The 13794-nt window shown below is 37.6% G+C and overlaps 2 protein-coding genes across 7 annotated transcripts in view; one reads left to right on the top strand and one right to left on the bottom strand.

Annotated features, from left to right (window-relative positions):
- RPAP2 (RNA polymerase II associated protein 2) overlaps nt 1–683 on the bottom strand; it is a 74116-nt gene extending 73433 nt beyond the window's left edge. Inside the window, exon 1 of one of the 3 annotated variants that reach the window (XM_058538518.1) lies at nt 598–683. In XM_058538518.1, the coding sequence (XP_058394501.1) occupies nt 598–670 (73 nt within the window). In that variant the 5' untranslated portion in view covers nt 671–683. Of the gene's footprint in view, nt 1–65; nt 550–597 lie in introns of those variants that run through there. The other 2 variants (XM_058538517.1, XM_058538516.1) reach the window with 2 other exon arrangements.
- A 93-nt stretch (nt 684–776) lies between these two features.
- Nucleotides 777–13794, top strand: part of GLMN (glomulin, FKBP associated protein) — a 38936-nt gene continuing 25918 nt past the window's right edge. Inside the window, exons 1-7 of one of the 4 annotated variants that reach the window (XM_058538513.1) lie at nt 777–819; nt 1657–1727; nt 2160–2285; nt 7218–7337; nt 8510–8618; nt 9701–9941; nt 11423–11525. In XM_058538513.1, the coding sequence (XP_058394496.1) occupies nt 1689–1727; nt 2160–2285; nt 7218–7337; nt 8510–8618; nt 9701–9941; nt 11423–11525 (738 nt within the window). In that variant the 5' untranslated portion in view covers nt 777–819; nt 1657–1688. Of the gene's footprint in view, nt 820–915; nt 1260–1656; nt 1728–2159; nt 2286–7217; nt 7338–8509; nt 8619–9700; nt 9942–11422; nt 11526–13794 lie in introns of those variants that run through there. The other 3 variants (XM_058538511.1, XM_058538512.1, XM_058538510.1) reach the window with 3 other exon arrangements.

The following is a 13794-nucleotide window of genomic DNA, read 5'->3' as shown; positions in this document are numbered from 1 at the left end:
GGGAAGGGATCCAATTTGTTTTTGTAAATTAATTAGTTATTCCCGAATTTTTGGTTAAAATGTACCTCTTTCGGGATTGAATTTTGTCTTGAAACACAGTTGCATAGTTAGGCACTCCTGCAAATCTGAGATCTGGCTCCTTTTACGGGCAACCTCTCTCCATCCCCCAAATGTTCGCTCCCAGGGAAAGGGAGGAGTATGACACCTCAGAGAACCGGAGCACCAGATCAGCAGGACATCTGGAAGGAGGACCAGTGCTAGGTTCAAGGCCAGCTGCGCACTGCCCGCTGACGCTGCCATGGTCACTTGCTCACTCTGGCGACTCCAGGCTCCCAGGATCTCTACTGCCCTTTCCCTCAGAGACTGGAGCACAGCCCTTCTGGGGAAAATCGTGGAATACTAGTGGAAAGAGGTGGAGGCGGCCGGAGGTCTTCCCCAGAACGCGCGAGGACGGCGGTGAGAAGCTCTCGGCCTTCTCTGCCCCGAAGACTACCTCCCCCGGGGCAGCCTTTCGGGAGCGCCCCGCGCGCCTGGTCTGGAACTCTGTCGGGGCTCAGTTCTCAGGGTCCAAACGTGGGAAGAGGCCCTTCTTCCTACCTGCGGCGTTTCGGGAGGCGCGGGGACCCCGGGCCTTGGGGCGGGCCGAGGGCAGCCTGGCCGGCTCAGCCATGGGACGCGTCCTCACAGGGTCGGGCCCCGCCTCGGCGTCTTCTCCCGAGGCTCCGCCTCCCTCGCGCAGCGCGGGGCGGGGCCCGGAGAGCGCCCTGCGCGGCCCCCGGAGGTGGAGGAGGCGGCTGAGAGGGGCGGGAGGGGTGGCCGGTAAGTGGGCGCTCCGGGAGTGCTGGGGGCTCGGGGCTTGCCGGGGGCCGTCAGCCGCGCAGGACTCGGGGCCGCGGACCAACTAGGCCCTGCGAGGTGGTGGGGCCCGAACGTCAAGGCGAGCAGGAATCGGGAGAAATGGCTTCCCTTGGATGCCGCCCGCACGCGCGCTGGGGTTTCATCCGCCCTGGAGCGCGCAGCCGTGAGGACCCCGCCGACCCGCGACCCCACTGTGGGCCTGGGGCTCGGCCTTCCTGCTGGGAGAAACGATGACCGGTGGCAACGGAACGGTGTTGTCCTGAGGGCCGCCGGTTGCCTCGTCTGCGTGCGATATAGTGATTTCACTGACTGGATTGATTATTTTGGGGAGTGCATCTCTTATAGAGAAATGTCTCGGTCACGCTTGGGGTGGAGGGCGTCTGAACTTGCACCCTCTCTGGGTGAGTTTTGTTGCACTGGCGGGACATTAAAACATAAAAAATTCCCTACTGATTTCAGGCCCACCTTTCGGAGATTTTTTCGGAAAAGAAATACTTTTCCTTTTTAAAGTCATTTATATAGTGCATATTTGTGTTGCTTCTTGAGAGTGTCTAGAGGATTTTTTTTTAAGTCTATCTTTCAAAACTATGCTCTAGAAAAGTTAAAAGATGCAACAGGAATTTTTTTTAAAATACATTTTTATTTTCTTGGGTTAACACTAACTTGCAGTAAAAGCATTTCAGCTTTACAAGTTTCCATTTTCTTTATTGTATTTACTAATAATTCATAAGAATGAAACATAACTTATTAATACTTCAGTGTAATATCACTTATAGTTAACAGTGTGTTTTATATTAGTACATTTCAGCCTCAAACTAGGAAAAACAGGAATGGCTGTGGAGGAACTTCAATCTATAATAAAGAGATGTGTAAGTAATTTTTTCTTTTTGTAAAGTTAAAATACCTTTCAAAATATGGGAAGGGTACAGATTATTTTTATTAACATTTGCAATCACTCAAATCGTTAATCTTCTTTAATCCTTGCTTCTTTTGACCTGTGAAAAAATAGCATGAGGGCAGGAAGGCAGATTGGATTATTTCTCTAAGTGACATACTTGTCTAAATAACCTTTTAAATTTTTGATGCTGATCCTTACCATAGATTTTTTTGGTACAATGGATTTCAAGATCATTCATTAAAATATTTATTAGGCTAATTCTAATTTTCATACATATGCTTGTGTGCAACTTATCTAGAATTTAAACAGATTTCCTTTTTTCAGAGAGTTAAATAAATCAGGTAGTTATTGGATTTGTATTTACCTCAACATGTTTGATTTTTGTTTATTTTGTTTTTGTTAGCAAATCCTAGATGAGCAAGACTTTAAAGAAGAAGATTTTGGCCTATTTCAGTTAGCAGGCCAAAGATGCTTAGATGAAGGGCACATAGACCAGCTATTAGAAATTATTCAAAGTGAAAAGAATAAGGTAAGTACAATCTTTGTGTGTACTTTTCAGTCTTTACTAGGAGAGAATAGCCGCATGATACTATTATTCATCCATTCATTTTTTTCATCAAACATTTAAGAATCAACTTAAATTTCCACAGTAGGAAACTGTGGGAAACAAAAAAGGAATTAGGACTATTCATATGCTTTCAGGTGCTTGCACTCTGGTGGAAGAGATGAACATGTAAACAGCTAGCAAGAAGGAGGCAGAACAAACAGATGCTTTACGTCTGTTAACTCATTTAGCCTCTCCAGAGTAAGTGCTATAGTTGAAATATAAGTAAAGTGCTTTAGAAGAAGAGGGATTACTTCTGGTTTGGGGATCAAAAGTGGCATTTGAATCATTAATTTACATTGAGAAATATAATTATCAGGCAGGCTAGATACTCATTTTTGGTGATCAGCACATTCTCTTCCTCCAGCCAGATGAATATAGAAAACCAAATATTAAGTCTTAGGTGCCTAGAATCAGAATATGGGGAGAGCTGGATGACCTTACTAGCCATTATCGTCCAGCTATGATTGTCTGAGAAGTCATTCTCCACAATGGGAAAGGATCTTTTTGGGATCAGGAACAGCTAGGACACAGTGTTGGCAATACTGCCAAATTTTGTGTCTTTGGACTCCCCTCCTTATACAAGGGAAGATCATCTTCTTTCCAGGAACATACTCTTTCTTCATTTATAGTATTATTTATTTATACAGGAGTTTTTTTTGTTGATACCACAATCTGGTCATGCTGGCCTGTGATTATATCTAGGGCTCCTTGATTGTATTTGGGAGGTTCCTAAAACTTTTGAATCACATATTGTTGTAGAATCTTTTAGTCAATAGTTCAAAGAGCTTATCTCTTTTTTATTTAAAAAAGATTTTAAAAATTAAAAAAATTTTTGAAAAAATAGAACATTTTATTTAATACATTTGTTTTTGATATGTGTTTATGGTACCTTTGTAGCCCAAAATAAAGTAAATTTAATGTTTTCTTTAACTCCTTAATTTTTCCCAATTGTGTTCTCAGAGGATAACCTTTGAGAGTACCTTACTTTTAGCTAATAATAATAAAATTAATAATAGCTAATATTTATTGTGTATTTACTATGTGCCAGATGCTGTCTTAAGTGCTTTACATCTGTTAGGTCATTTAGCCTTTCCAGAATCCCATAAGATAGGTACTACTATTAAATTCATTTTGTAGATAAGGAAACAGTCACTGAAAGATATGTGACTTGCCCAAAAGTAACTCAGCTTTTATGTGACATCCAGGATTCAGACCTACGAAGGCTGGTTTCAAAGCTCGTAACCACTCTGCTCTGCCTCTCGTCCGTGTAGCACTCGCAGGGAAGTTTTAGAGTAGAACAGAGGGAACTGGTTGATTGTGGGGTGAGACAGAGTGAGGCATCAAAGATGACTGGGTTTCTAGCCTCTGAGAGGATAATATATTGTGTACCGAACAGAAAAAGGCAACCTAAGAAGAAGAGCAAGTTTCCTGAAGGAGGACAAATAAGTGTATTTTGGAAATATTGAGTTTAAGATGCAGCAGGCAGTTAAAAAGTAATGTTTGGAGCCCAGTAGGGAAATAGGAGATTAAGATGTAAATTTGTGCATGATTATTAGAGATTAGATGATTGTGATAGATTTAAGGATAGTGAAGCTTAGTCTTAATAGCTTGAGAATTACCTTTGTAACGTGTGGTCTGCTAAATTCAAAGGTTCAAAAATTGATAAGACAGTGTTTAAAACTGACTGCAACCTTGGTCCAGCCCCGGCAGCGAAGTGGTTAAGTTCAGCGTGCTCCACTTTGGTTGCCCGGGTTCGGTTCCTGGGTGCAGACCTACACCACTCTATTAGCGGCCATGCTGTGCTGGCGGCCCACGTACTAAAAAATAGAGGAAGATTGGCATGGATGTTAGCTCAGGGCAGATCTTCCTCGGCAACAACAAGAAAAAAAACCAAAAACTGACTGCAACCTAATTTTCTTGCCAGGTGACACAATTAAGATTTACTATTAATATGCTTTTTTTTTTTTTTTTTCTGGTGAGGAAGATTCGTGCTGAACTAACATCCTTTTCCAATCTTCCTCTTTTTGCTTGAGGAAGATTAGCCCTGAGCTAACATCTGTGCCAATCTTCCTCTATTTTGTATGTGGGTCGCCACCTCAGCATGGCTGATGAGTGGTGTAGGTCTGTGCCTGGGATCCGAACCCATGGACCCAGGCTGCCAAAGCAGAGTGCAGCGAACTTAACCACTATGCCATGGGGCCAGCCCTATTAATCTGCTTTGTGTCAAATGTTTTTTTAAAAAAGCCATATGAATAGTAGTTTGTCCTAAGATACTATAGTGCAAGGGTTCTCAAGATGGCATTATTGATATTTTGTAGCAATACCTCCCCACCCCCCAGTAATGACAATCAAAAATGTCTCCAGACACTGCCAAATGTCCCCTGGTAGGTTGGGTACAAAATTGCCCCCACTGAAAACCACTGGTGTAGTGGGAAAAGCATGGGCTTTGGAGCTGGACAGGCTTATATGCAAATCCTGGCTCTGCCACATTTTACTTGTTGGACATTGGGCATCTTGGTAATCTCTAAACTTCAGTATTCTCATCTGTCAACTGGGGAGAACAGTCTTACCCTGTAGGGTTGTAAGTATTAAACTAAACAGAGTTTAGCTTATGGATAGTAAGTGTTTATTCCCCTTTCTCATGACTATTCACTATTTAAATAATGAGAGGGTACCTTGCAGCTGAGATTATATTTGTAAAATATTTTATCAAAATTCTTTTTCAGCTCAAATATGCAAAATCTTATTCAAATCTAGAATTTCTCTTATAGTTAATTATTCTCAGAGAATCATTTATAGGGTAGAAGTAGACCTATGGAAAGGGAAAGAAGTACTTAGTTGGAAAAGTAGAGTCTCACAGTAAGTTTTAAAAAGCGAATATAGGCTTATTTAATAAGTAATCATGGAATAAATATTTAGTAATTTGGAAAAAAATTAATAACCACATAACATAAATTCCTGATTAGTAAAGACCTAAATATTAAAAGTCAAGCCACACAAAAAAATAGAAGAAAACAGAACAGACTCTCAAATCTTTGGAGGGAGGATAATTTGTTACCCTTAGAAGTAGTAGACATCATTCAGCTTGTATTTACGGAACACCTATTTTGTAACAGGCCCTACTATAGATGCTGGGAATAGATAGGCCTGTGAACAAAACTCACTGCCCATATGGATCTTAAATTCTAATGAAGACAGATATATACATGATAAATAAATTATACAGTATATTAGAAATTGATAGATACTATAGAGAAAAATAAATCATAGTTAGGGGGATAGACTGTGCTGGGTGAAATTGCACAGAGATTTGAAGGAAGCAGGGGTATAAACTATGGGGCTATCTGGGAGAAGAGTGTGCCAGGCAGAAGAAATAACTAGTATGGAAAAAATATTCAGAGAGATCAACTGAACTATCTATCCCATTAGGAAAAAAGCATGATTGTTTTGCTATTTGTTTAAAAAAAAACACATTTTAGTCTTCATTTTATGCCATGTTTCTAGCATAAATCTTATTGAATCAAAAAAATAGGTGAAATATATGTTTTTAAAAAATTTAAATGAATGTTTATAAATCTTTAAAGGGGGAAATCCGTTTTAGACCTGAAAGCAGTAGAAAGGGGACCAAAGAAAAACATCAGTATTTTTTGCTCTATAAAAAATAAGGACAACCAAAAAGCCAAATAATTTTTTGTCATAAATACAACTAAGTAACATTAACATATAGGGAAGTCATGCAGATTGAGAAGACAAACACTAAAATGCCCTGTTGATAAATGAGCAAAGATGTAAACATATAGTATTTCCTCTTTTAAGAACTGTGTGTTCACATACCCTAACATATTCTGTTGCTGGTTCTCTAGGACATGTTAAGTCTTATACCTTTACACATTGTTGTTTCAGAGCCTTGAATATATTTCCCACCTATCTGTGCCTGACAGACTTCTCTGTTTTTCTAAAAAGCCTTAGCTTAGCCATCACCTCCTCTGGGAAGCCTCTCTTGCTTTCCCTAGATGAGAGTGAGTATTCTCCTTCCATACTTTATACTCTATGTTTATTATAAGACTGGGTCACAGAGTGGGTATTGTACCTATTTGTCTTCTTCCCAGATGTGTTTTTCTATGAATGAACCTAGAATGTAAACTCTGTGAGGATAGAGATCTTATCTGTGTTCCTTGCTTTATTTCTAGCACCTAGAATATTCTGGGGACCTGACATATATTATATACTTGATAATTACTAAGGAGTTGAAGTAGAATTCAGGCCAGTGAGGTGGAGAATATTGTTGATAGTTTTGAAAATCAGTGGTTTTGATAATGAATGTGAATCACTAATTATAAACTTTTTCTTGTAAGCATTCTGAACTACCTTTGAAAGTAGAAGCAACTTTTATGTAGGAAAGAAAATTAATGAAGTGACATCCCCTCTTTTACATAAATTACATGATTATAATATATTTAGAGATTCTCCAAGGAACTTTAGAAGGTTCATGAGCATTGGCTGGGTTTCTTTATGAATCAGGGGAGCAAAATTCTCCATGAAAATTAAGTACTTGCTCATATTAAGCAAATTAACTCTCTTGTTGGAAATAGAAGAACTATTTAAATCCTGGGAAAGACCAGCTTACCTGATTAAAAGTAAAGGCCCATTTGCCTTTCCTCAGTGAAAGTATTAAAAACTATTTTAGAATGTTGGTATCTGTTAGCAGCCAGCTCTAGGAAGTCAATGGTGAGATGTCATAGGTCTCATCTTTCCTATTTTAGAGGAAATTCTAAGCTCCTCCAAGTTAAGAAAGCTTACTGTGAGAGTCCTATAGACGGCAGTATTTGCTTTACTCTGAAAATGTTTTTATAGGTCATCATCAAGAATATGGGCTGGAATCTTATTGGGCCTGTTGTTCGATGCCTTTTATGGAATGATAAGGAAGATGATAAAAGAAAATACTATTTTCAGATGCTTGATTTATTAGTAAAGGTAAGTGAACAAAACTAGGTTCTCTTTGTCACAATACACAGCAGTATTTTATAATTCCCTTTAATGTTTAATGCTTGTTTTTGGTGAGAAAGCTTTTTAGTTCATGAAAATATAGGAGGGAACTCTTTGGAGAAAAGGCCCAACCTTATTGATTGGATGGACAAGTCCATTTCAGTTTTCCCAAATTTTCTGGATATAAGAATTATCTAACCTCATCTCAGACACACAGATTCAGAATCTCCAAGGAGAGACCTAAGAAGCTCTATTTTAACAAGTAGCTTACTGTATAGATGTAGAAATAAGGTTTACAGAGGTAGTTCAAGGCCACAGTGATCTTTTGGCAACATTGGAACTAGAATCAAATCTCATTGCTCTTTCCTCTGTGGTATGTTCCCTAAAAGAATATGAAAAACCCAAAATGCAAGTGATCACAGTGGAAATAGGAATAGGAAATAGATTAGTTGTGACTAACAACCTTAAAAAGAGATTCTTTGTAAAAGGTTAATACAGTTATAAGTCAAAATGATAGTTAAGAAAGATAAATTCTGAGAAAAAGGACATTATAAGAAGCTACTTACAGATCAGTGCAAATAAACACAAATATATACTTGGAAGGAGAGAACTCCATCTAGATATTAGTTATTAACTATGAGAGCTTTTAAAAAAACAAGGCAAATGAGGTGATAAGATATGGCCAGTCAGTCAGAAGGCAATGCAAAATTTTATCTGTTCAGGAAGGACAGAAGAGACTCTCTGCTCATCTCCATACCATTGCATACATGGAAAGGTCCCACATGTTGGAAGCCCTGGGAAACTAAGGCAGCCTTCGGAGTAGACAGGCAAAGCTCAAAGGAAACCTCAGCTCTGGTAATCAGGCTCTCCCTTCCCCTATTTCTCTAACTCTTCTTTTAGCCAGGAATTTAAATCTCCAGCATGTAGTTGTCCATTGAGAGACCCTTTGACTTGTTGCTTCTTTATAGTTTTACAGTGATTTGACAATCACAGATTCTATGTTTTCCTAGTGTATTTTTTTAAAAAAATTGTATGAGGTGTTTTACTGTTAAGCAAAAATAATTATATTTTCTCAGCATATGCCTTTTTTTAAAAATAGTAATCATGTGGCTTTAAATAAAACTTATATTAAACAGGTTCAATTGTGAATATTTTTATAGTTATGTAATCCAAAGGAATTATTGTTGGGTTTGCTTGAACTGATTGAAGAGCCCTCTGGAAAACAGATATCCCAAATTATCCTTCTTTTACTTCAGCCATTACAAACAGGTAATGAGTATTTTCATATATAAGTGTTTCTTGTTTTATCTGTATAAGTGATATTACTCCAAAATGTCAACACTATACCAAAGTAAAGTTTATGACAAGTTATTGAATACTCTGCTTAAACTATTAATAGCGGTGCCAGTTTGAATCCTGCTGCTCATAGAAAGATGACAATACCTGGTACAGAGTGGGTACCCAGTAATATTCTGTTGAATGTCATGCTGATTTCAGTGTGCTATGTTATAACCTATAGCTTTTTGCCTAACCTTCCTATCTGCAACTTATAGTTAGAATTTTCCCTGTCAACATATTTAAAGGATTCCCTCTGTGGTGTTTGTAGTACTCAGTCTGATAGCTTTGTGGTTGTCCTTTATCTTGGTTAAAAACGGTATCAGGCAGGGCATTGCTCAGCCTCTGCACTGGGAGGTGGGGATTGGGAATAGCAAAGGTAACTGTGGAAGAATGAACAAGTGTGGAAAGAAAAGGCTCCCTGGCTAAGTGCAGTAATAGTATTGGTAAGTAATGGACCTTGGTAACCAAGGCAAATGGTATTTTTCCATAAGAAAAGGCTACTTTTTCATTTTGTGACCTACATATAACTCAGAGTCTGATAGAAGGACCGAGAATCAGAAGTTAGAGTAAATTTGTTTTAAATGTGAATGCCCAGCAGCTTTGTACCACTTGAAATATTCAAAGTTTTCTAGAAAGAAAAATCTAATAATACTACCTCTCATTTTTACAGTGCTTTATAGTTTACAAGACACTTTGTCTTATTTTATACTTAAAACAACCAAAAAATAGTGGAGAAAAGTGTTTCTGTCTTAAGTATGTAACCTGTCATAGACATACCTAAACAAGATTTCATGGCATCTATTGTAAAGTGCCATGTAAATGTACACTTCTAGTATAAAGGTCCATTATTTTCTGCACTCTGCTAATTAAGCTATGTTATGTCATCCTGATTTCAGAATTGTTAAAATATGAAAAAAAATGTGTGTTATAATTCTATATTTACTGGACTTCTGGTCCCATGTTTAGCATATTTGATGAGTCTACCTCAAGTAACAACTTGGTCTCTGTTTTAGTGATTCAGAAACTTCATAACAACAAGGCATATTCAGTTGGATTAGCATTGTCTACCCTTTGGAGTCAGCTATCTGTCCTTCCTGTTCCATACTCAAAAGAACAAATACAAACAGATGACTATGGCCTTTGTCAGTGTTGCAAGGCCTTAATAGAGTTCACTAAGCCTTTTGTGGAAGAAGTCATGGATGACAAAGAACACTCACTTGAAAATGAAAAGTTAAAGGATGAATTACTGAAATTGTAAGTATATTTTTAAGAACATTTCACAATATACTTGAGTAATAGATCGGTTATTTTATGTTTTTTTTGTTTGCAATGGAAATATAAATCTAGTTTGAAATTTTGAATTTTAGAAGAATATAGGGTTCAGTTGATATCATGGGCATTTAATGAGGCATTGATATTTTTAAAAATTAAAAACCAAAATCCATTTGTTTAGTTACTTTATATTCTTCTATGAATTGCCTTTACTCATCATAATCTGTGAATAGTAGAAGTTGAGGAAATAAATAGGTGTAGCTCGAAGAATCTGGTCTTTCTGTGGGGGAATTGTATTTCTACTCTCCTTTTGAAAGCAGCAGAAGCAGCAGCAGACAGTTGAACATCCAACTTGACCACAAAAACAGGAGCAGAGTACCCAATAGCATTTGCGCCAAGGGTACTATAGACTAAACGTACACTGTTCAATATGGCTGTCAAGCACTTTGACATAGGCTAGTCCACATTAAGAAGTGCTCTAAGTATAAAATACTCCCTGGATTTTGAAGATTTGTTATTAAAGAAAAAACTAAAACGTGTCAATTTTTATACTGATATGTTGAAATGATAATATTTTAGAAATATTGAGTTGATACATTATTAAAATTTAATTTCTCTTGTTTCTTACTACTTTTCTAATGTGACTACTAAAAAATTTTAAATTATATTTGGAGTTTGCATTATATTTCTATTGGACAGTGTTGGACTAGAGTGTTGAATTACATGGACCAATAATTTTTTTTTTTTCCTTTTTTTTTTTTTTTGGTTAGCAAGATTGGCCCTGAGCTAACATCCATGCCAATCTTCCTCTATTTTTGTATGTGGGTAGCTGCTATGGCATTGTATGATGAGTGGTGTAGGTATGCACCCGGGATCCGAACCTGCAAACCCTGGGCCACCGCAGCACAACATGTGAACTTAACCATTATGCCACCGGGCTGGCCCCTGGACCAATAATTTTATATTTAAAATTCTGGAGACTAAAACTACTGTTAGCTTTCTATTTTGTCAGGTTAGGACATTAAAATTTTTTTTTGCCATTTATAAAACCCATTATTTCTTGAAAGAAAAGATACTTTAACTAAAGAAATAGGAAAGGCTTAATCACAGAATAAATTTTCTAAATAAAACAAATATAGCTTTATGAAAAAATTACTATATTGATCCAATTTTTCCTTGAACTAATGAAAACTACATATAGACTAGCACTGGTCCTCAAACATTCAGTATCCATTGGTATAGTCCAGACATAGAAGTGAATCTCACTACACTCAGTCTAGCAAGTTGTTCTCATGCTCTCCCGTTACTAGTAAGAAGGATCTTATATCACCATTGTTACAGTCCATTGAGTTTTTGTTGTTTATGTTATTTTTCATGTAAAATTAACATATACATGTTTATAGAACAGGTATTTTATACTTAGGAAGTGCTGTATTCATAATTACCCATTTCTTATACCTTAGTTGTTTCAAAAGTTTGAAATGCCCTTTGCTGACAGCACAATTCCTTGAGCAGTCTGAAGAAGCTGGAAATGATCCTTTAAGGTATTTTGCATCTGAAATAATAGTAAGTACAGCTAATTTAATCTGCTTTAATATCTCCTATAATCTAAAATGTTATCCTGCTATGCTCTCATGTACTGCACATGAGCATGTAAATTGATACATTTATTAATAAAGCAATATGTATTTTTTGTAGACCACAGATAAACAAAAAGATGGAAAATAAACACCAATAATTTTATTACCCAAATATAAATAATATTAACACCTGTGTTGAAAAACCTACAATTCTTCTCCTGTGTCTTTCTCTTTTACTTTCACACAGAACACTTTACTTCTGACACTTTTGGTCACCAAATATGTGGGGTTTTTTCCCACACCAAGCAATTCTGCAACTCTAGCTGTGTGTCCTACAATTTAACTCAATTCTGACACTATCTACCTGGAGATGGAGTCAGATCCCACAGGTTTAGGGCTCAGTCCCACAAGACTGCCCTCCACTTCAGATGCCAATCACAAGTGGTAGGTCCCCAGGTTACCCACAACTTCTGTCTAACTTGGCTACAAATTGGAGATTCCTATGACCTCCTCCCCCTTTGGATTCGATTATTTGCTAGAACAGCTCACATAAGCAAGGGAAACACTTACTTATGTTTACCAGGTTATTAAAGGATATGATAAAGGATACAGATGAACAGCCAGATGAAGAGATACATAGGGCAAGGTCTGAGAGGGTCCCAAGTGCAGGAGCTTCTGTCCCCATGAAGTTGAGCGCATCACCCTCCCGGTACGTGGATATGTTCACCATCCTGGAAACTCTCCAGACCCCATACTATTGAGACTTTATGGAGGCTTCCTCAAGTAGGCATGATAATTGCTACATTTCTAGTCCCTGTCCTCTCTCTAGAGAAGTAGGGGGAGTGGGGTTGGAAATTTCAAGCTTCTAATCATGGCTTGGTCTTTCTGGTGACCAGCCCCCATCCAGGAGCCCACCAGAGTCACCTTAGTAGCACAAAGGATGCTCTTAGTGTTCTTATCACTTAAGAATTTACAAAGGTTTTAGGTAACCTGTGTCAGGAACAGGTCAAAGACAAATACTTGAATAAGAGATGCTCCTAGTGTTCTTATCACTTAGGAAATTGTAAGAATTTCAGGGGCTCTGTGCCAGGAACTGGGTGCAGAGACCAATATATATATTTTCTGTTATCTCACAGTACCTTCCAGACTTTTTTCCACTTTTATAGTCATAAATAGATACAATTTTTTTCAAAGATTCTATCATATTATACGTATTCTTTCATAATCTGCTTTATTTCTCTTAGTATATTATGAATTTTTTCCATTGGCTGAATAGTATTCCATGGTATGGACTTAGTGTAATATATTTAACGTGGGCCATGTAGTTCGACATTTAGATTTTTTTCTAATTTTTCATTTCTATAAAATAACTCCAGCTTTCTTTTATGATAAGTATCCTTTTAACCAAATCTTTGCATATTTCTTTTATTATTTCCTTAAAATAAGTTCCTAGAAGTGCGATTTCTAGGCCAAAGGATATTTTCACTTTTAAGGCTCATGGTAAAATTTTCAAAATAACTCCAGAAATAAGTAAATTTTATCTTAAGAGCAATTTGACTTTATGCATCACGAGTATTTTAAAATGTGCTGGGATTCTATATTAGGGAACAAATCTGAAATATAGAAAAATATGTACTTGAGATGATAGTTATGAATTTCTAGTTAGAGCTGTTATTGTGACTGTGGGTTTTCTTCAGCCATGTTCAGCTGCACAAATGTAGGTGCAGCATAGGAGAAAAGTTGGATTTCATTAGGTTGGGGTTTTGAGAACTGTGTGAGCTCCACAAAGCCAGAGGGGCAAGAAGAGCATTGAGCATTATGCAGGGGAGTGACTAATGATGGGCATTGGAATTTAAGCTCAGTAAGTAGGCAAGTTAGGACATATTACACGCGAGCGAGTGAAAAGATGATGGGATCACTAGATTGTAGGTCCTGGTGTGGTTGGCAAATTGTTGGAGTTAGGTTACTAAAAGGAGTGAGCCAAAAAGATCAGAAGTTAAAGAAAAGAATGCTTGAAATTAATATTATGGAAAAGTTACTGTTACTAATGACCATGTCTGGGGTATGACCATGGGAGTGTGTTCTAAGGAGAGAGTGGAGGCTGAGCTCACTGGACTAGACAAAGTAAAGCACCTGAAATTCCAAGGTATTAGAATATTTCTGGTTGTACATTTAAGTCACACAGAATTATGGTAAGAGTAATATCAGAAAGCCAATTAATGGAGTGACCTTGGGGTCTGCTAATGACTGTAGCA

This window comes from Diceros bicornis, chromosome 4, assembly GCF_020826845.1.
Source record: "Diceros bicornis minor isolate mBicDic1 chromosome 4, mDicBic1.mat.cur, whole genome shotgun sequence".
Lineage (NCBI taxonomy): Eukaryota > Metazoa > Chordata > Mammalia > Perissodactyla > Rhinocerotidae > Diceros > Diceros bicornis.
This window is presented reverse-complemented; position numbering and strand designations above follow the sequence as displayed.